This window comes from Nycticebus coucang, chromosome 16 (assembly GCF_027406575.1).
Source record: "Nycticebus coucang isolate mNycCou1 chromosome 16, mNycCou1.pri, whole genome shotgun sequence".
NCBI classification, from domain to species: Eukaryota; Metazoa; Chordata; class Mammalia; order Primates; family Lorisidae; genus Nycticebus; species Nycticebus coucang.
The window spans coordinates 71261886-71282754 of record NC_069795.1 but is presented as its reverse complement, the minus strand read 5'-3'; the positions used below and the strand labels follow the sequence as shown (position 1 = coordinate 71282754).

Here is a 20869-nt window from a genome sequence, read left to right as displayed (position 1 = left end):
TTGTATCTTAGGTCTGCTACTTACAAGATAAGCCACCTTGGGTAAGTTACTGAACCTTTGCACCTCATCTTTAAAATGGGGACAGTGATAGTCCCTGTCTCATAGTGTTGTTGACAGAGTTCTTAAAGTTAATACAAAAAGTGTTTAGAGTAGTGCCTAGTACCATGTAAACGTTTAATAAGTGGTAGCTATTATTATTACCTTGTGCGTAAGGACCGTTGTCTCAGCCACTACCAGTAGGTTAAGTAATTATTTTATTTTAGCAATAAAAAAACTGCTGTTGTGAGCCAAATATATCCTTTTATCTAATTTTTTTTTTGAGACATCTTACTTTGTTGCCCTCAGTAGAGTACTCCGTCATAGCTCACAGCAACCTCAAACTCTTGGGCTCAAGCAATTATCTTGCCTCAGCCTCCCAAGTACCTGGGACTATAGGCACTCGCCCCAATGCCCGACTATTTTTAGAGACGGGATCTTGCTCTGGTTCAGTCTGGTCTCCAACCTACGAGCTCAGGCAATCCACCCGCCTCGGCCCCCCAGAGTGCTAGGATTACAGGCATGAGGCCCGGACCCTTAGGAATCTTTACTGAACCAATGACACATACTGGAAGAATGACTAGCCCAGGAGAGCCCCGTCCTGTGGAGCTGAGTTTTTCTTTATATACAGTTAAATAATATATAGGGAAAGAAACTGCAGTAGCACACAGCGATAAAGTCAGCTAGCTGTAAACAGACCAAAACACAGCTAGGTGAGCGTCTGTGGCAGTGATTTTCAAGCGGTGTGCCCTGAAAAATTTTAAAGATCATTCATTAATTAAATTATTTTCAAAAGTAGTTCAAAGCACAGTAAATATATATTTTTTAAACTTTTTTTATCAACATAAGTGTGCCATATAAGTTTAACTATAGATTCAAGTGTGCCGTGAGATAAAAAAGTTGAAAAACACTGGTCTGTGGTGTAACAGCTGTTTTTCTGTAATAAGCATCTGTTACTTTGGTGATTGTGCAAAGTTAATCTCCCTAAACTCATCTTAAGTGTTTAGAAAACCTGAACAGACATTGCGTGTAAATGTGAATTACTGAGCTTTTAGTGAAAACAAAAACAAAAACAAAAACAAAAATGTCTTCCAAGCACTTATGAGTGAATGGTTGTGTAACTCAGGAAAGAGAGGGGGATGACTTTGCAAGGGGTGAGATTGGCCGGGGACTTCTGGAGACCGCAGGGACAGTGTCCGTCTGGGCGCGCGGCGCCGCGGGAGGATCACCTGGCAGCCGGCACCTGAGGCCGCAGGAGGGCGGCGGCGCGCTGGGCGGCGGGGGCGGAGCAGGAAACCCAGGGGCGCCGGGCGGGGGCGGAGCCGCTGGTGGGGATGGCCCGGGCCGACCCTCCCCCTGCGCGGCACCCGGGGACGCGAAAGCTGAGGGATTCCCAGGAAAAGTGCGTGCTGTTGGGGCAGCTGATGAAGAAAGGACGCTGTGCCCCGAAGCCTCTGAGCTGAAGTGGGCTAGAGAGGGGCGGGCATGGGCTCCGAACTACCCGCACTTTGGCTGCTGCTCTTCACCTGGCTCCCTGCAGGTGAGCCGTGAAAAAATACGACCCATCCTGGGCCCGAGGAGACAGGAAGCCATTGTTTCCTGACCTAGCAGTCCTGGCCACGGCCCGCAGGGCAGTGCAGGCCTGGGCCGCGCTCCTGTAGTGCTGGGCGTGGGTGCCAGGAGGTGCGGGGATGGGATCGAGTTTCTGCCTGTGGGAACCTGTTGTTTTCCTCTATTAGCCGAGGTGCTTCTGAAACAGGTGCAACTGAGAAAGAAAGCTGGAGGCTTTGAGTTTCCCCTCCTGCAGGTCAGTAGGCACCTCTTGATCTCTGAAGCCGAAATGATAAGGGCAAAGCACCATTCTTAAAATTCTCAATTTTTCCTTTCATGTGATACTTGCTTTGGGGTTTTAGATACAGTGACAACCATATTGGCCTGGAAGTGCACTTATTTCCTGGGAGGTTATAATGTGGCCTCAGTATATGAGGCAACGTTGGGCGTGATTCCTAATCTGTTGTCCAGGACTGCGACATGTGCTTCCTTGCTAACGGTGATCAGTGCTACTTTTATACTTTCTTTGTATCCATTCAGTTCTCTAACTTTACCCCTTGCTCATTATCTCCCTATCAGGTGCCCAACCATCTACTACCTTCTTCCTCAACCTCCACACCAGTCACCTTTCTGCTTTGGAAAGGATGGTTTTGTGTATGTCTTGGAAATAAGACAGAAGTGTGTGTGAGGGAAACCAAGTAGGAGAGTATAGTTGAGGGATAGAATGTACAGGTTCTTTCAGCCCTTTTCAAATTAGTGTGTAGGTGTGGTCTTGCAAACAAGGACTTGTAAATTCCCTCGGAAGTTCCACCCTGTTTTATTTCATTTCACACCCCACCCCACAAACCCTTTAGGAATAGGTGCTCTTTCCTCTCAGATGTCAGGAAAGGTCAACTCTGAGTTTGTTCACAGACCAATTTGAGTCTGTATTTTTTGGAGAAAAAAATGTAATGTGAAGATGTTGACAGAATTTCCTTTTTACAAGTGTGGTAGGATATGGAAATTGCTCAAGTGTAACCAAATCTCATTCAGACCAAATTCTACAGTAACTTAAGCTTAATGCTGAGAATAAAGGATTGCAAAAGGGTAGGAAAACTAGAAATGTGATATCCCCAAGATCCTTTGGCTTGCAAGGTTTTCTGTAAGATATAGGTGCTATAAATTATCTGAAACTGACGAGTAGATTTTGGACACTCACATTGCACGAGAAAATGAACTAGACATCACTTGAATTTAAATGTCCAAAATTCCACCAGGGCAGTCACCTGCTTAGACTATATATGCATATTTATAAAAATCCCACAGCTTATCACGGTCTTCTCTCCTGCACTTCACATACTCGTCTCTAACTTTAGAGCAGAGAGAAATAGAAAATCTGCTCCCACCTCTGCCCCTGAGTATCCCACCCCAGAATTAAGACTTCATGGACAATAGTCATACAGGTGAATAGAAGAACGAAGTAAGTCTTGCAAACAAAAATCCCGTTAGGGTATAAACCCCAATCCTTAAGTCACCAGCATAATGTTTTTAAAGGGACCTGGTTTTTGTAAATATTGAGCACTAAACATGTTTGAATACAATGATTATAATCAATAAGTAGATTCTTATACAGCTTGAGCATTGCTAATCTGAAAATCTGAAATCCAGAATGAAACTTTTTGAATGCTAACATGATGCCCCCAAGTGGAAAATTCCACACATAAGAACTTGATATAAACGTTATTCCATGCACAAGATAATTAAAAATATTCTATAAAATTACCTTTTGACTGTGTGTACAAAGTATGTATGAAACATAAATGAACTTCATGTTTAGACTTCAATCCTATCTCCAATATATTCCAAAATCCCCCCTCCACTCAAAAATTCAAAATCTGAAACACTTCTGGTCCCAAGCGTTTTGGATAGGGATACTCAACCTGTAATCAGCGAATTGCTAAATGCGTGGGAACTTAAGAAAGCAGAGTTCTGAGTTTTTATGAACCAGCCACATAGTGTCGGGAGCCATGACACTGAAATAGTACAATTACACAGGCTGTCTTATTTACCTGGCAAATGAATGACACATTTTAAAACCAGGGAGTGCTGAAAGTGAAAAAGTTCTATGTGGGCATCTAAACTCACTTTCATTTCATAGATGAGAAAATGAGATTTCAGCTAGTTCACTGCAGTACTTTGAGGTGAAAAGTTATTTAGCAGGTATTTTCCCTAAATATGTGTAGGAACATAAATAAAACTACATTTAGGTATTTAATATGGGTTTGCATTGATAATGTTTGTGTGACTCTGGGTAAGTTACTAAACTGTTCAGAGCCTTCAGTAAATAGGACCATTATCATACATGTCTCTCATAAGAATTTTGTGTGGAATAAATCAAAGTAAGTTTTTAAAGCACTTAATACAGTGCTTGAACAAGGTGAGGGGTGTCTTAATAAATATTAGCCATAGTGATAATGGTAGCAGGATTGTTTAACTCTAACTTTAGAGAAAGAAATTAAATTTCTGAATTTCCATTTCACCCCTAGCTAAGAAACTGTGAGCTAACTATCAGGTTGGAATTAAAAATCTGTCTGTTTTTTTTTTTTTTGAGCTGAGATTTTGGACAAATTACTTAAACTCCCTTCATCTAGAAAACAGGTGAAATTCCTCACCAAATCTTCTTGGGTGGATTAAGGTCAAACACAGTGTCTAAGACAGAAATACTGGGAAAAGTCCTCTTCCCCCCACCTTTTTCTTTATTTTGAAGCCAAATTAAGCTTCCTTTCTTGCTCTCAGTATTTACCAAGGTAGAGCTATTAAATTTTTTTCACACTCCCAGTAAGAAATACAGTTTACACTGTGACATGTATGCACGTGTATAAGGTTTATAAAATAAAACATTCATCACAAATTCTTTCTTTGTTAGATAAAATAATAAAAACAGACATCAAGTTTTATTTTATTGATATTTAAATTCAGAGAAAAAATCCTGACTTTAATTAAGCAGAAACATCCAGTGAGTTGATTTTTTCAAGACTCATTGCAAACCATGATATGCACTTTGGAAAACCCGATATACTACATAGTGTGGCTCATCCTTTTTGTACATCACCTTGCTCTGTTACAGTCTCTAAAGAAGAGTCAACCCAATTCTTTGATCATCATCCAAGTTCCCACATTGCACAGCATGAGGTAGCAGTAAAATTGTGTCAGATATAGGTACTTGCTGGTCATATGGGTTGGGGACACTGATGAAGCTTCTGAGATCAGGGAGTCTTGTGAAATTGCCACAGTCCCTATGCACTGAGCTATGTAGAAATTAGTTGTCAGTGTGTGTGTGTGTGTGTGTTTGCAATTTGTTGAAATTTTTTCCTTTAGGAAGAAATAAATTTTTTTTATACATGTGATATGTGAATATGTGCTCCTTAAAGTCTTTAGGTGAAGGTAAAGTAGTACTTGCAGATCTTTGATTATTGGCTAAGAGCTCTGGTTGCCTTCATCCAACCTCAAAGGTTATTTCTGGAATGCAAGTTAAGTTTTCCCCTGGAATTCTAAAAGGATGTGTGTCATTTGTGCTTCTGTGAATTTTTCTTTAATATCATAGAGTAGTATTAACTTATAGATCCACACAGCTATCAACTTGTATTATCATTTTTTTGGAAATCAGACAGTTGAACCCTAAGGGATAAGATCCTTAGAAAGCATCTAGACCAGTATTTTTGCCTGGGTGGTGCGGATGAAGGTGTGGATTGTCCTGTAGCCTAAAGGAAATCTTATAGTTTTCTGATATAGAGGATAATGAAGTAGAGCTTCTTCAAGTAGGATAGTATGGGTGGAGGAGGGGAGGCTGCCCTCTCAGCTACTCCTGTGCCTTACTGGGGGCCTCTAAAAGTACCTCTCAGCGGTCTGTTAAACACAGGTAGAAATCACTCCCAGCTCTGTCTCTCCTGCCAGTGAGGTTTACAGATGAGGAAATCTGGATCCCAGGAAGCCATGTGTCTTGGGTTGACACAGTGGATTTAGTTTGAGAGCTAGAACCAGAACCCTGGTGTCCTTACAGTCTGCCCATTGATCTTTCCCCTATTTAATACCATGGAGCAGGTTTCTTTTGTTTAATTTGATTCCAATATACAGAAACGGAAATACATGACTACTTTCTGGATGTCTGACTAAGTGCTAATTATTAAACATCTTGCACCAACAACCAGGCAGTGAAATGAAATGTTGGGTAAATTAGTGTGTAGTCCACTTAGGTTTCTTGTACCGTAATAATTTATTTCATTGTTTGAAATCCTTGTGGGAAAATGTAATCGTGTTTAAGAATTGAGAAGACTCTGGGCTTGTCTTATCTTTCCCTAGTTCTTTCTTTAGATGGCTCAGTCTGCAAATCTTGGGAAAAGGTGAGGTCAGAGAAAAAAAGTTCTGATACTTTCTTTATTTCCCATACCCAGTTAATCATTGATTATGTTACTTAGTCCCAGGAACTGCCCTTTCTTTTCTAGGTGACAATTTTCTTTTTTAGGCTTCTCACACTAGCCTACTTTAAGCATCTTGGCCGTCTCCTTGCCTCTAGGCCTGCTACCTCTGTCTACTTCCAACATCTGTCTCTACCCAGATGATAAGTTAACCTACTTATCATCCCACTTTCACTTTAATTCTCCATTAGATCCCTGTAGCTTATAAGACTGGATTAAAGTGCTTTGTTTGGAATTCAAGCCTAACAAATACTGCACTCACTAATTTGGATAGCCTGGTCCCCACTGATATGGGCATGGTCTTATTGTACTCCATTTCCCCCTCAATACACATACTTTTTGCTTTGTATCTGGGCATTCGAAACATGGTTAACTTTAACCATTTATTTTCTAAACTTTTAAGACAGCTAAAATTTTTTCCAAGCCATTTAGCCTATCTTTTTTTCGTTTTTTTTTTCTTTATTTATTGTTAAATCATAGCTGTGTACATTAGTGCAATCAAGAGGTACAATGTGCTGGTTCATATACAATCTGAAATATTCTCATCAAACTGTTTAACGTAGTCTTCATGGCATTTTCTTAGTAATTGTACGTGGACATTTGTATTCTGCATTTATTAAGTTTCACCTGTGCCCATTCTAAGATGCACCGAAGGTGTGGCCCCACCCAATACCCTCCCTCCACCCTATCCTCCCCACTCCTTTCCTCTCCCTTGGCCCTTTCCCCATATTCTTCTGCAATAGTTGGGTTATAGCCTTCATATGAAAGCTATAAATTAGCTTCATAGTAGGGCTGAGTACATTGGATACTTTTTCTTCCATTCCTGAGATACTTTGCTAAGAAGAATATGTTTCAGCTCCATCCATGTAGACATGAAAGAGGTAAAGTCTCCATCTTTCTTTAAGGCTGCATAATATTCCATGGTGTACATGTACCACAACTTGCTAGTCCATTCGTGGGTCAGTTGGCACTTGGGCTTCTTCCATGACTTAGAGATTATGAATTGGGCTGCAATAAACATTCTGGTACAGATGTCTTTATTATATTGTGATTTTTGGTCTTCTGGGTATGTACCTGGTAAAGGAATTATAGAATAGAATGGCAGGTCTATTTTTAGATCTCTAAGTATTCTCCAAACATCCTTCCAAAAGGAACGTATTAGTGTACATTCCCACCAGCAGTGTAGAAGTGTGCCCTTTTTTCCACATCCACGCCAACATCTCTGGTTTTGGGATTTTGTTATGTGGGCTACTCTTACTGGGGTTAGGTGATATCTCAAAGTAGTTTTGATTTGCATTTCTCTGATGATTAAGGATGATGAGCTTTTTTTCATGTGTCTGTAGATCGTACGTCTGTCTTCTTTAGAGAAGTTTCTCTTCAAGTCCTTTGCCCACCCTGAGATGGGATCACTTGTTCTTTTCTAATATGTTTGAGTTCTCTGTGGATTCTGGTTATTAAACCTTTACCAGAGGTATAACCTGCAAATATTTTCTCCCATTCTGAGGGCTGTCTGCTTGCTTTACTTACTATGTTCTTGGCTGTGCAGAAGCTTTTTAGTTTAATCAGGTCCCAGTAATGTCTTTTTGATACTGCTTCAATTGCCTGCAGAGTCCTCCTCATAAAATATTCACCCAGGCTGATACCTTCAAGAGTTTTCCCTGCACTTTCTTCAAGTATTTTTATAGTTTCATGTCTTAAGTTTAAATCTTTTATCCAGTGAGAGTCTATCTTAGTTAATGGTGAAAGGTGTGGGTCCAGTTTCAGTCTTTTACAGATCGCCACCCAGTTCACCCAGCACCATTTGTTAAATAAGGAATCTTTTCCCCACTGAATGTTTTTAATTGGCTTGTCAAAGATCAAATAACTGTAAGTAGCTGGATTCATCTCTTGGTTCTCTATCTGTTCCAGACGTCTACTTCTCTGTTTTTGTGCCAGTACCATGCTGTTTTGATCACTATTGATCACTACAGTCTCAGGTCTGGTAGCGTGATTCCTCCAGCTTTGTTTTTATTTCTGAGTAATGTTTTGTCTATTCGAGGTTTTTTCTGATTCCATATAAAACGAAATATTATTTTTCCAAGATCTTTAAAGTATGACAATGGAGCTTTACTAGGAATTGCATTAAAATTATATATTGCTTTGGGTAATATAGACATTTTAATAATGTTGATTCTTCCCAGCCATGAGCATGGTATGTTTTTCCATTTGTTAACATCTTCAGCTATTTCTTTTCTTAAAATTTCATAGTTCTCTTTATAGAGATCTTTCACATCCTTTGTTAGGTATACTCCCAAATATTTCATCTTCTTTGGCACTACTGTGAAAGGAATAGAGTCCTTGACTGTTTTATCAGCTTGGTTATTGTTGTTATATATATAAAGGCTACAGATTTATGGATGTTGATTTTGTAGCCTGAGACATTGCTTGATGTCTTGATCACTTGATCACTTCCTTGATCACTTCTAAGAGTTTTGTAGTAGAATCCGTAGTGTTTTCTAGGTGTACGATCATGTCATCTGTTAAGAGTGAAAGTTTGATCTCTTCTGACCCTATGTGGATACCCTGGATTGGCTTTTCTTCCCTAATTGCAATGTCTAAAACTTCATTACAATGTTAAAGAGCAATGGAGACAATGGGCAACCTTGCCTGGTTCCTGATCTAAGTGGAAATGATTTCAATTTAACTCCATTCAATACGATATTGCCTGTGAGTTTGCTGCAGATAGTCTCTATTAGTTTAAGAAATGTCCCTTCTATACCAATTTTCTTAAGTGTTCTGATCATGAAGGGATGCTGGATATTATCGAAAGCTTTTTCTGCATCAATTGAGAGAATCATATGGTCTTTATTTTTTAGTTTGTTTATGTGCTGAATTACAATTATAGATTTACGTATATTGAACCAGCCTTGAGACCCTGGATAAATCCCACTTCGTCATGCTGTATAATTTTTTTGATGTGTTATTGGATTCTGTTTGTTAGGATCTTATTGAGTATTTTAGCATCAATATTCATTAGTGATATTGATCTATAATTTTCTTTTCTTGTTGGGTCTTTCCCTGGTTTAGGGATCAAGGTGATGTTTGCTTTGTAGAATGTGTTGGGTACTATTCCTTCTTTTTCTATATTTTGAAAGAGGTTTAGTAATATAGGCACTAGTTCTTCTTTAAAGGTTTGGTAGAATCGGGATATAAAGCCATCTGGTCCTTTTCTTTTGGGGAGATTTTGTATAGTTGATGATATTTCAGAACTTGATATAGGCTTGTTCAACATTTCCACGTGATATAAAGCCATCTGGCTTTTCTTTTGGGGAGATTTTGTATAGTTGATGATATTTCAGAACTTGATATAGGCTTGTTCAACATTTCCACTTTGTTCTGACTAAGTCTTGGTAGGTGGCGTGCTTCCAAGTATTGGTCGATTTCTTTCAGATTTCCATATTTCTGAGAGTAAAGTTTCTTGTAATATTCATTAAGGATTTTTTGAATTTCTGATGGGTCTGTTGTTATTTCATCTTTGCCATTTCTGATTGATGAAATTAGAGATTTTACTTTTTTTTTCCCGGTTAGGTTGGCCAAAGGTTTATCTATTTTATTGATCTTTTAAAAAAAATAAACTTTTGTATTTATTGATCTGTTGTATAATTCCTTTCTTTTCAATTTCATTTAATTCTGCTCTGATTTAGGTTATTTCTTTTCTTCTGCTGGGTTTGGGTTGGAATGTTCTTCCTTCTGCAGTTGTTTGAGATGTCCCATTAAGTTATTAACTTCTCTTTTTGTTTTCTTGAGGAAGGGTTGTAGTGCTATAAATTTCCCTCTTAGGACTGCCTTTGCAGTATCCCATAAGTTCAGATAATTTGTGTCTTCATTGTTGTTTTGCTCCAAAAATTTGGTGATTTTCTTCTTAATTTCTTCTATAACCCATCAATCCTTCAGCATAAGGTTATTTAGCTACCATGTTTTTTTTTTTGTTTGTTTGTTTGTTTTGTTTTTGTTTTCGTGGTTTTTGGCCGGGGCTGGGTTTGAACCCACCACCTCCGGCATATGGGACCGGCGCCCTACTCACTGAGCCACAGGCGCCGCCCTAGCTACCATGTTTTTGTATGGGTATGCAGATTCCTGTTGTTATTGAGTTCAACTTTTATTCCATGATGGTCTGAGAAGATGCAAGGAATAATTTCTATTTTTTAAATTTGCTGAGGTTAGATTTGTGGCCTAAGATGTGGTCGATTTTGGAGTATGTTCCGTGGGCTGATGAGAAGAATGTGTGTTCAGTTTTGTTGGGATGAAATATTCTGTAGATGTCTGTTAAGTGCAGATGTTGAATAGTTAAGTTTAAATCTAAAATTTCTTGCTTAGCTTCCTTTTGGAGGATCTATCCAGCACTGCTAAAGGGTGTTAAAATCTCCAACTACTATGGAACTGGAGGAAATCAAGTTGCTCATATCTACTAGAGTTTCTCTTTTAAAGTGAGGTGCATTCTGGTTGGGTGCATAAATATTAATAATTGAAATCTCATCATATTGAGTATTACCTTTAACAAATATGAAGTGTCCATCCTTATCCTTTCTTATTTTGGTTGGTTTAAAGCCTGTTACATCTGCAAATAGGATTGCAACACCTGCTTTTTTCTGCTTTCCATTTGCCTGGAGTATAGATGACCATCCCTTTACCTTGAGTCTATATTTGTCTTTTAATGTAAGCTGAGATTCTTGTATGCAGCAGATATCTGGCTTGAGTTTTTGTATCCAGTCAGCCAACCTGTGCCTCTTTAGAGGACAATTTAAACCATTCACATTAATTGAGAATATTGATAAGACTTTTGAGAGTCCGGTGGACATTTTTAATCCTTTTGCGACTGTGAAAGTTGGAATTTGATCAAAATTTTCTGGATGGGTTTACTTTTGTGGTGGAGGAATACTCTTGTCTTTATGGAGGATAGGTCTGAGAATATCCTGGAGAGCTGGTTTAGTTATGGCAAATTTCTTCAACATGTGAATGTCATTAAAGTATTTAATTTCTCTGTCATAAATGAAAAACTCAGTTTAGCTGGGTACAGGATCCTGAGTTGAAAGTTATTTTGTTTTAGGAGATTAAAGGTCAATGACCATCCTTTTCTAGCTTGAAAGGTTTCAGCAGAGAGATCTGCAGTTATTCTAATATTCTTGCCCTTGTAGATGATGGTTTTCTTTCATCTGGCTGCTTTCAGAATTTTCTCCTTCACTTTAGTGAAATTGATTATGATGTGTCTGGGGGATGTCTTATTTGGGTTGAGTCGTGCTGGAATTCTGAAACTGTCTGCTATCTGAATTTCAGAATCTCTTGGCATGTCTGGAAAGTTCTCTTTCATAATCTCATGAAGATGAGACTCTGTGCCTTGTGAAGCCACTTCGTCGCTTTTGGGGAATCCCTATAAGACGAATATTGGTTTTCTTCGAATTATCCCAGAGCTCTCTGAGAGAGTGATCTATTTTTGCCCTCCATTTCTCTTCCTCTTTGAGAGTTTGGGAGCGTTCGAAAGCTTTGTCTTCAATGTCAGAAATCCTTTCTTCTGCTTGCTCCATTCTGTTACTAGGGATTCTACTGTGTTTCTCAGATCTTTGAGGACTGCAACTTCTTGTCTCAATGTGTCAAAATGTTTGGTCATTTGGAATTCTTTGAATTCTTGAGACATCTTTTGGTTTACTGCTTGGAATTCTAATTCGATCATTTAGCCTATCTTGCATGAATTTATTTGTTATTTCATTTGCCAAATGTTTAATGTGTGCTACGTGCCAGGCTTGGTCCTGGCAAACAAAAGCAATCTTGGCTCTGACCCCAGGGTGCTTATGGTCTAAAGGGGATACAAGTGAATATAGAAACACAACCGTGACAGGGTCATGAGAGAGTGGTACAAGGTTTATACAAGCACGCATAATGGATGGAGTTTGCTCAATGAAGAGGCCCTCCCAGAAGTGATGCTTGAGTTACAAGCTAAGAAATGGTCATTCCAAGTCAAAGAAATAGCATGTGCAAGACCACTGGATAGGAGCCCACTTTACACGTTATGGTGGGAAGTTTTGTGTTCATCTTAAGAGCAATGGATAGCTTTTAGAAGTTTATAAGGAGGAGGAGTTGGGAGACTAATAGCGGTATGGAACCCACATGGATGGGAACCAGATGGTATGCATGTATGGTACCAGTTAAGCTGGGGCAGAATATGGGCTGGAAGTGATGGTAGCTTGTACTAGGATGGTAGTGATGACAGAGAGATTCCAGAAATATTTAGGAGATTAATAAACTTAAATCTAATTTAATGGAGTGTGAGGGAGAAAGAAGCAACAGGATGATTCTCAGTCTTTGGTCTTGCCTTTTCATTGAGAAGAGAAACCTGGGAGAGACCTAGGTTTGTACAGAAAGATGGTGATTTGGATTTTGGGCTTGATTTACAATTTGAATCAACCAAGAAGAGCTATCAGGAACATATGGATACATGTGTCTGTCCAGCCCCTTATTGTACAGGTGTAGGATTTAATATTAAGTACTTATGTGTTTACGTGTTTATTGTTGACTCTCCCACCAAAAGCCTAAGTTCCAAGAATACAGGGATTTTGTCTCTCTTATTTGTTACTGTAACCCCATCATCTGAAACAGTGCCTGGCTCAGAGAAGGTACTTAATAAATAAATGAATGCATGCATGCATTCTGGTTGGGCCCAAATTTGCATGTGCTCTAAAGTTAGTGTATGGGGACATGAATCAGTAACCTGAGGTGAATGACTTTGGGAAACCCCAAGCATCTGCCCCTTAACCAGGTCTTGTCCTTTTCCCCTAGTAACCAAAGGAATGTCAAGTTTAAACCACCTGAGTGACTGTTTTTTTCACTTAGTAGTTTATACAAAAATTTTTAAAGATTGATATTTTCCCCTTTTGAAAAGGTTGAGGTGAAACATGAGACTGTCATTCAGTGTTCATGGGAATATAAATTTCTTTCCTGAAGTATCTATTAGAATAGAAAAAGCTGATTTCCTTTGACCCAGAAGGCTCATTTTGAGAAATATATCCTACTGGAATAAAAGTATAAATACAAAGTGATACTCATTTAGAGACATTCATTTCAGCAGTTTATGTCTGCATTGTTTGTAATAATCAGAAATAACTTACATTCCCATGATTAAGAAAATATATAAATAAACTATGGCTCATCTGTACAGTGAATTTTCATGTGGCCACTAAAAAATATTGTATCTGTATATGTTGATCTATAACACAATGATATATCATTAGTTTGAAGGAAAAACAAAGTTGTAAATCAATACACATAATATGATTAATCAAGGAAAAAAAAAAAACAGCATAGGAAAAGATGTGAAGGGGTACACACCAAACTATCTACAGTGATAATTCTGGAGAGTGGAATTCATGGTGAGCAAGGAGAAACTTTATACCCTTCTCTGTTGTTTGAAACTTATTTATTTTGTATTAAACAAAGAATTTTCATATAAAATGATTAAAATAAATTTGAGAATATCCCTTAAGTTTATAAATATTCCTCAAGGGGTTAAATCTCAACTGTTTAGAAAACTTATCCAGAAGGCAGAGTAGTATAGCGAAACAGTATGGGCTTTGGAATTTTAGAGGTCTAACTTGAAATCTAGCTTTGCTGCTTACTAGCTGGGTGGTCTTAAGCAGGTTACTTAATCTCACTGAGATTTTTCCTCATTGATGAAATTGAGATAAAGTAAAGCTAATCTCATAGGTTTTGTTGCAAAGGTTAAGTGCAATCATGTGTAATAAAGCCCCCAATACAATGTCTAACAACATTATCAATGTTCAGCATACTCCTTTATTAGACTCCTCCTCCGGGGAGGGTCCTCTGTTAAACATATGATGCCTAGCCATAATCCTCCCCATCCCCACCCGTTTGCTTTCCCGGTCCCCCTTCCTCTCTCCTCACTCTTCCTTACCCTTACTTTTTGCCCATTACGCATTGTGAGTCCTTCCTCCCCTTGGTTCCTCTTATATTTGCACTGTTATCTAAGGAAATGTACCAAGTACTGATGACAAACATGCTTGGTGAGATAGCTTGCTGAGACGTAAACTCTGATACGATTGACCTGTGTACTTTTTGTTAACCTGCTATGTGGAGTCGGGGTGCCTCTTTAGCTGAAAACCCCTCAGAATCCAGAATGTCCATCAATGTCAGCACCAGACTACCATTGTCATCAGCAAAGACCTGGCTCCCCTTCCCTGCTTACCACTCCCTTCCAGGCAGGGCCCTTCATGCTGAAAGGAAGGGAAATGTTAGTCTTCCAAAAACAGTTCTTTAAAAATACATTCCTATGGTGGGTGGCTATCTTGTAGCAATTAAAACATCTTGCCTGATCTGGTACTACACAGGGAAAACAGACTGAGTTTCCTAGGTGCGTTCTTTAATGCAGGGTGGTACTCCCCAGTTGGCATAGCATAGCAGTGTAGTAGTCCTTGGAAAGTACCTCATGGTGGGAAAGAGTGAATCCCCTTCTCCACTCTCCTTCCCATGATCTCTGATATCTCCTTTGAAGTTTCCTTTCTACCCTTAAGTGACAGGCCTCCTCTCTTCCTCTTTCACAGAGAAGGCAAACTGTGAATGGGTTTGCTGGAGTACAAAACTTTCTTTTTTTTTTTTTCTGTTTCGGGTTACTTTGAGGGTACCAAGAAATAGGTTATAGTGTTTGCTTTTGTTAGGTAGAGTCCTTCTTATAATCGTGTCCCATCCTCAAAAGGTGTGCCATTCACCCCAAAACTGTGTCCATTAAGTACACAGTATCCCACTCCCTTTTTTTCCCTCCCCCTCTTGTTCTCCCTGCCCCCAACTTGAATTGATTTGAGTTTTTCTGCTATGTGGGCGTGTATTAGATCATCTACTGGCTTCATATTAGTATTGAGTACATTGGATACTTGCTTCTCTATGCTTTGTGATACTTTACTAAGAAGAATGTGTTCCAACTCCATCCAGGTTAATACAAAAGATATAAAGTCTCCATCTTTTTTAATGGCTGAATAGTATTCCATGGTATACATATGCCACAGCTTGTTAATCCATTCCTGGGTAGGTGGGCATTTAGGTTACTTCCACATTTTGGCAATTGTAAATTGAGCTGCAGTAAACAGTCTAGTGCAAATGTCCTTATGATAAAAATGATTTTTTTCTTCTCCATGGATACTTAGTAATGGGATAGCAATATCAAATGGGAGGTCTAATTTGAGTTCTTTAAAAATTCTCCATACTTCTTACCAAAGAGGTTGTATTAGTTTGCAGTCCACCAAGAGTGTAATAGTGTTCCCTTCTCTCCATATCTATGCCATCATCTGCAGCTTTGAGACTTTGTGATATGGGCTACTCTCACTGGGATTAGGTGATATCTCAGGGTGGTTTTGATTTTTAATATCATGATTAGAGACAAAAAACAGTTCTTCAAATGTTTGTTAGCCATTCGTCTATCTTCCTATGAAAATACCTACATAAATATTACTGTCCCTCCACCCTTCCAGTATCCAAGCATCAGTCTGCTGCTTCAGTATAGTTTTGAAACCATGGCTCCCATGGGTTTGAGTTCCTTGACAGTGAATAGCATAGCTGTGACCCCAACATCAGCAGTTTTTAGAGCCTGAACCTCCCCCTCCAGATCATTCTTTTTGCTATAATGATATTTATTCTGTTTGTGCCTTTTCTTAGGAACTTAGTAGTTTACCTCATAGCTTACCAAAAAGCTGCCATGCAGGGCGGTGCCTGTGGCTCAAAGGAGTAGGGCGCCGGCTCCATATACCAGAGGTGGCGGGTTCAAACCTGGCCCCGGCCAAAAACTGAAAAAAAAAAAAAAAAGCTGCCATGCAATCTGCTATTAACATCCTCCTGGCCAGCCTGGACAGTCTGCTTGTAGTGCTGAACATGTCCTTTGCCCTGACAGATGTCTTACTTGTATGTAATCTCTGAAGAGTATACAGAACATGTAAAGATTCATCTAATTCCTACTGCCCTGCTTATGCCAGTTGTGTTCAATAGAAGCATGAAGTAAAATAAAATAACTGCCTTAGTCTGTGTATTTCTGTTGCTGTAAACATATTTAATTTAATTTTTTTCTTGATCATTGCTTTTGTTTACATAAAAATATTTATGTAGATTTTCCTTTGCTTGACGTTTTATTCCACTATGATTCTTAGTTTAAGTCTAAAGAACTACTAAATTCAAATTTATTTTCACAGCCAGAGTCCTGCTAAACTGCCTTCATTGAAAACACAGGTTTTCTAATAATAATTGAAAATATCAAAGCACATGTTTGTTATTGCAGGTAAATGGTAATACATTTCTTAGATATCTATTGGTACTAGCCCTTTGTAATTAAAATTAATTTATTTTACAATAATACCTGACCTGTCTGAACACAAACCAACCTTGAATTTTGGGTTGTAATAGTAAATATTAAAGATTATGGTTATTTGTGTTTATTCTTATTATAAAAAAGATTGAGCTCCCAATAAGAAAATGGATAAATGTTTAATATTTCTAAAAAAAAAAGAAATATATATATATATATACACACATATGTGTGTGTGTTATACATATAGCATTTAGTTGAAAAAATACTCTGCTTTCCCGTGTTTTCTTTAATGCTGGATGGTAGTCCCCAGTTGGCATAGCTATGTAGTAGTCCTTGGAAAGTACCTAATGGCGGGAAATAGCAAATCCCCTTCCCCCATCTTCCTTCCCACAGCTCTAATATCTCCTTTGAAGTTTCCTTTCTACCCTTAGTGTCAGGTTTCTCTCTCTTCCTCTTTCACAGAGAAGACAAACTGAGAATGAGTTTGCTGGGGTACAAACTTTCAAAGCTTTTAATATACTAATTCATTTTGATAGAGAAAACAGTAGTGATAGTTTATGTCTGTATCTTTTTTTTTTTTTTTTTAAGCTCGAGTCTCACTATGTGGTCTTCGTTAGAGTGCCAGGGCATCACAGCTCACAGCAACCTCAAACTCTTGGGCTTCAGCAGTTCTCTTGCGTCAGCCTCCCAAGTAGCTGGGACTACAGGCGCCTGCCACAACACCCGACTATTTTTTGGTTGTAGTTGTCATTGTTGTTTGGCAGGCCCAGGCCAGGTTTGAACCTGCCAGCTTTGGTGTATGTGGCTGGCACCCTAGCTGCTGAACTACAGGCACTACAAACTACAGTTTAGTTCTGTATCATTTTAATACTTTGCTGATCTCAGTGGCTTTCACACCCTAGAGTTGTCATGTCATTTAAATACAAATTAAATAATAATTAGTGTTTATAGTGTCTATTATGTGCCAGACACTTGCTAAATAGGAGAACTTTTATTGTGCTCACCATAACCCCAGGAGGCAGGTATTATCATTAGCCCAATTTTGCATATAAAGAAAAACAGCAGTTTTCAAATGAGTTGGTAGGTCTTTAGCTGGTGGGGAGTGGAAGCAGAATCTAAACTCAGGGAAGCAGTCTCCAGAATTAAAGTTTTCGAGAGAAAATGGTGGGGATAGCTAGGAAATTAGAAGACAGTGAATTGGAGAGAAGGAAATGCCACAGGATAAAGAAAATTTTAGAAGGAAAATTTAAGAATTTGGAAACTTGTACTATGTTTGAAAGAAAATAAATTAATTAACAAAAAAAGAAAGAAAGACAGAGCAAAGGTGCAAACAGGATGTGTACATTCAGGCATTTATCTTTTGAACCTGTTCATATTTTCAGCCCATAATCTGCTGCTCTTGGTGTCTTCTTGAAAACCTCACCTGCTGAGTGCCGAGCAAGCCCAGTGTGTTTAGTTTTATGGAGAAGTTAGAGGCTATTGGAAAAGAAAGTTGGGAGATTTTTGCCTTTGAGATGGGCTGTCTTGCTACCTTCTTTCTTTCCCTCCCAATCTGGAAAATCCTATCTCTTTTTGAGAGTCTGGGACCTAACTTCCACTTTGGAAGATCCACCTTGTTTGCTTGGGAAATACTGGGTTTTGGTCAAAGACCCAAGGTCAAATCCTGATGCTGACATTCTTAAGATATGTGATGTTGCCATATGGGAGGTTGGCTTATACTCTCTGAACTTTTGTCAACATACGTGAGTGGGTCTGTTACCCACCCTAGGGTTTTTTTTCGAGGATTACGTATCACCTGGTGCATAATAGCTGCTGAGGGCCAGCAGCAACAACTGAGAAGGAGAGAGAAGAGCTGGCTGGGTCGTTTAGAACCTTTTCTCTTGGCACTCTTCCCTCACCCTCTCTGTGTGTGTGGCAGCGTGGGAGGGATGGTGAGATCTGTGCAGGATGCTGGGGGGGTTGGCAGACCCCTGGGGGTGGCAGTGTGAGTGAGTTCAATATGATCAGAACCCGTGGGAATCTGGCATATTTTAAGGCTTGAATTCACACAAGGGATCAAATAGAAAAGAAGATAAAAGAGTACAGTGCTGACGTTAGTAAAGGTGAGTCGTCACCCCAGCTGTGGTTTGCCCATAATAAAGGCATTCATGTAACAGGAGCTGTGAGGGATCATCCTTGTCTCTACTCCCTCACCACCAAGGGTATCAGATTCTACAGTCTTTAAAGCTATCCCAAGCAACTTCTGACTCCAAATTCTCTTTTCTGACCCCAGAAACCCACCCTCCTGCCTCCCAAATGTCTCCCCACCCCATATGATTAATGTTGACTAGAGTCTTTGAAGAAACTATGTATGTCAGATAACCATTCAGCCAAATAAAGAACAGGTGGGTTATTAACTTGCTGTGTCTGGGTGATCTGCTGCCAGTTGGATTTTAATTATTGCTTATATAGCCTGATCTCAAGCTCCAATTATTAGCAGACTTATACATGCCAATCATCTTGCTTTATTTAAAGAATAGCCAGGCCTAGTGTCAAGAGCACTGCTCAGGGACAGAATCTTGACTGACCTCCTTAGAAAATTAATGATCACATTAAGTTATTTAAATTTCCAAGCTTCAGATTCTTTGTATAACATAGGAAGTAGACACAGCTTGTTTCCTCCCAAAGGTCACATTTAGTGTGTAAAAGGAAATATTTGAAGGTGCCATGAACCTATGATGTTTTTAGACCACAAAATATTTTCCCTCTCTATTCTTTTTTTTTTTTTTTTGAGACAGAGTCTCACTATGTCACCCTTGTGCTGTGGTGTCACAGCTTACAGCAACCTCAAACTCTTGGGCTTAAGCCATTCTCTTGCCTCAACCTCCCGAGTAGCTGGGACTAAGGCACCTGCCACAAGACCCAGCTACTGTTTGGTCATAGTCATTGTTGTTTGGCAGGCCCGGGCTGGGTTCGAACCCACCAGCTCCCGTGTATGTGGCTAGCGCCCTACCCACTGAGCTACAGGCGCCAGGCCTTCCCTCTCTGTTCTGATTAGTATGTGTTATTAACAAGATAAGCTAGTGTTGATAATGGCACCTCATTCATTGTGAAAGTCTTATCTGTAGATCCTTCTACTTTTTGGTTAAAGCTGGTGGGCAAAAGTTCTAATGTCTATTTCAGGTCAGTTCTGGAACAGAAAAAAAAGTAGTGGTCAGAGAGGAAGAACAAAAATGAAAAATCAGATTGAGAAATAATCCATATATGCCTTGAGATATTGGTCGCTAGCCCATCTATTTTAATTGGCCCTATTTGGGGGACTCCAAAAGCTGGTAGAGACAGCATCTGTTTTTCTGCAAACTACTCAAGGTTTATTCTCAAACTTTCTTTATTCACAGCCATATGGGGAAACCATTCATTTTTCCTAGAAGCACCACTTTCATCCTATTCACTCTTCAGAAAAGCCTTCAGTGATTATCCGTGAACAAAATGGATGTTAAATTGTGATTTAGATACTATCCCATCTCCTCACCTCCCACTCACCCCCCTTAGGCCTCCTGATTTATCCCCTTTGTCTTCCATAATACCAGAGACACTAACTAGATTGGTTTCCTTCAGGTTGCCCAAGTAACTGTCCTTTCTTTATAAAGGTTTTTGCTTCCTCCTTTCTTCCTTATTGAAATGAGTTTCTGTGCCCTCTCCCTACTTCTCATGTGTAATCTCCAGCCTTTTGAGCCTTCAGGTCTAGCTTAAATCTCTTCCTTTCTTTTTCTCTGCAGGTGGTCTCCCCTATGTGCTGCAGAGCCTCTCTCCAGCACATCTGTCAGGGAGCCATCTTCATTATCTTAGAGATGGGGTTGGCATTTTAGAGGACGGGAGCCTATCCTGTGTGTCATCCTTCTGTTTCTCTGTGAATGCAAGGAAAGCAGGTCCTCTCATAAGCTTCAAAGTACTATCTTATGAGGGCTATGACCAGAAGGTCAGGCAGGATCCTAGAATCACATGGCTCAAGACAGGCCCACCTAGTTCTTCTGTAAGGGGGTGACTGTGTTTTTTTTTCTTTGTGGGACTAACTCAGTCAAAATGAAGGTAGCACCACCTGAGAACTTTACTAGAGAAAACCCCAGCTTGAACACCTTTCTCATTGGCCCTTGTAATAAGGTAAAAGAGGGAAGGGATTCAGACAATAACATGGCAGCAGGTGCCATGCCAAACACCAGAAGTGGGTTATCTCACTGTGTACTTGTAAGGGTCTGATGACATTAATACTGTCATATCATAATCTCTGTTCATGGCTGAGGATGAGCTCAAAGAGAGTAAATAACTTTGTTATTTATGTAACATTGTTTATGTAAGTCTTAAGATTTTAACCCAGTTCTATCCGAGTCCAAAGCTTGTTTTTGTTTTTGTTTTTTTTTAAATCTAGTCTATACCAGTGGTTCTTTAAGTATGGTCTCCAGAGTGGTAGCATCAGCATCTCCTGGAAATTTGTTAGAAGTTTAAGTCCTTGGGC

The 20869-nt window shown here is 39.3% G+C and overlaps 1 protein-coding gene across 3 annotated transcripts in view; it reads left to right on the top strand.

Moving 5' to 3' along the window:
• Window positions 1-1387: 1387 nt before the first annotated feature.
• ILDR1 (immunoglobulin like domain containing receptor 1) overlaps window positions 1388-20869 on the top strand; it is a 42604-nt gene continuing 23122 nt past the window's right edge. For all 3 annotated transcript variants that reach the window (XM_053564911.1, XM_053564909.1, XM_053564908.1), the window contains exon 1: window positions 1388-1576. In XM_053564911.1, coding sequence (XP_053420886.1) covers window positions 1522-1576 — 55 coding nt within the window. In that variant the 5' untranslated portion in view covers window positions 1388-1521. The remainder of the gene's footprint in view (window positions 1577-20869) is intronic.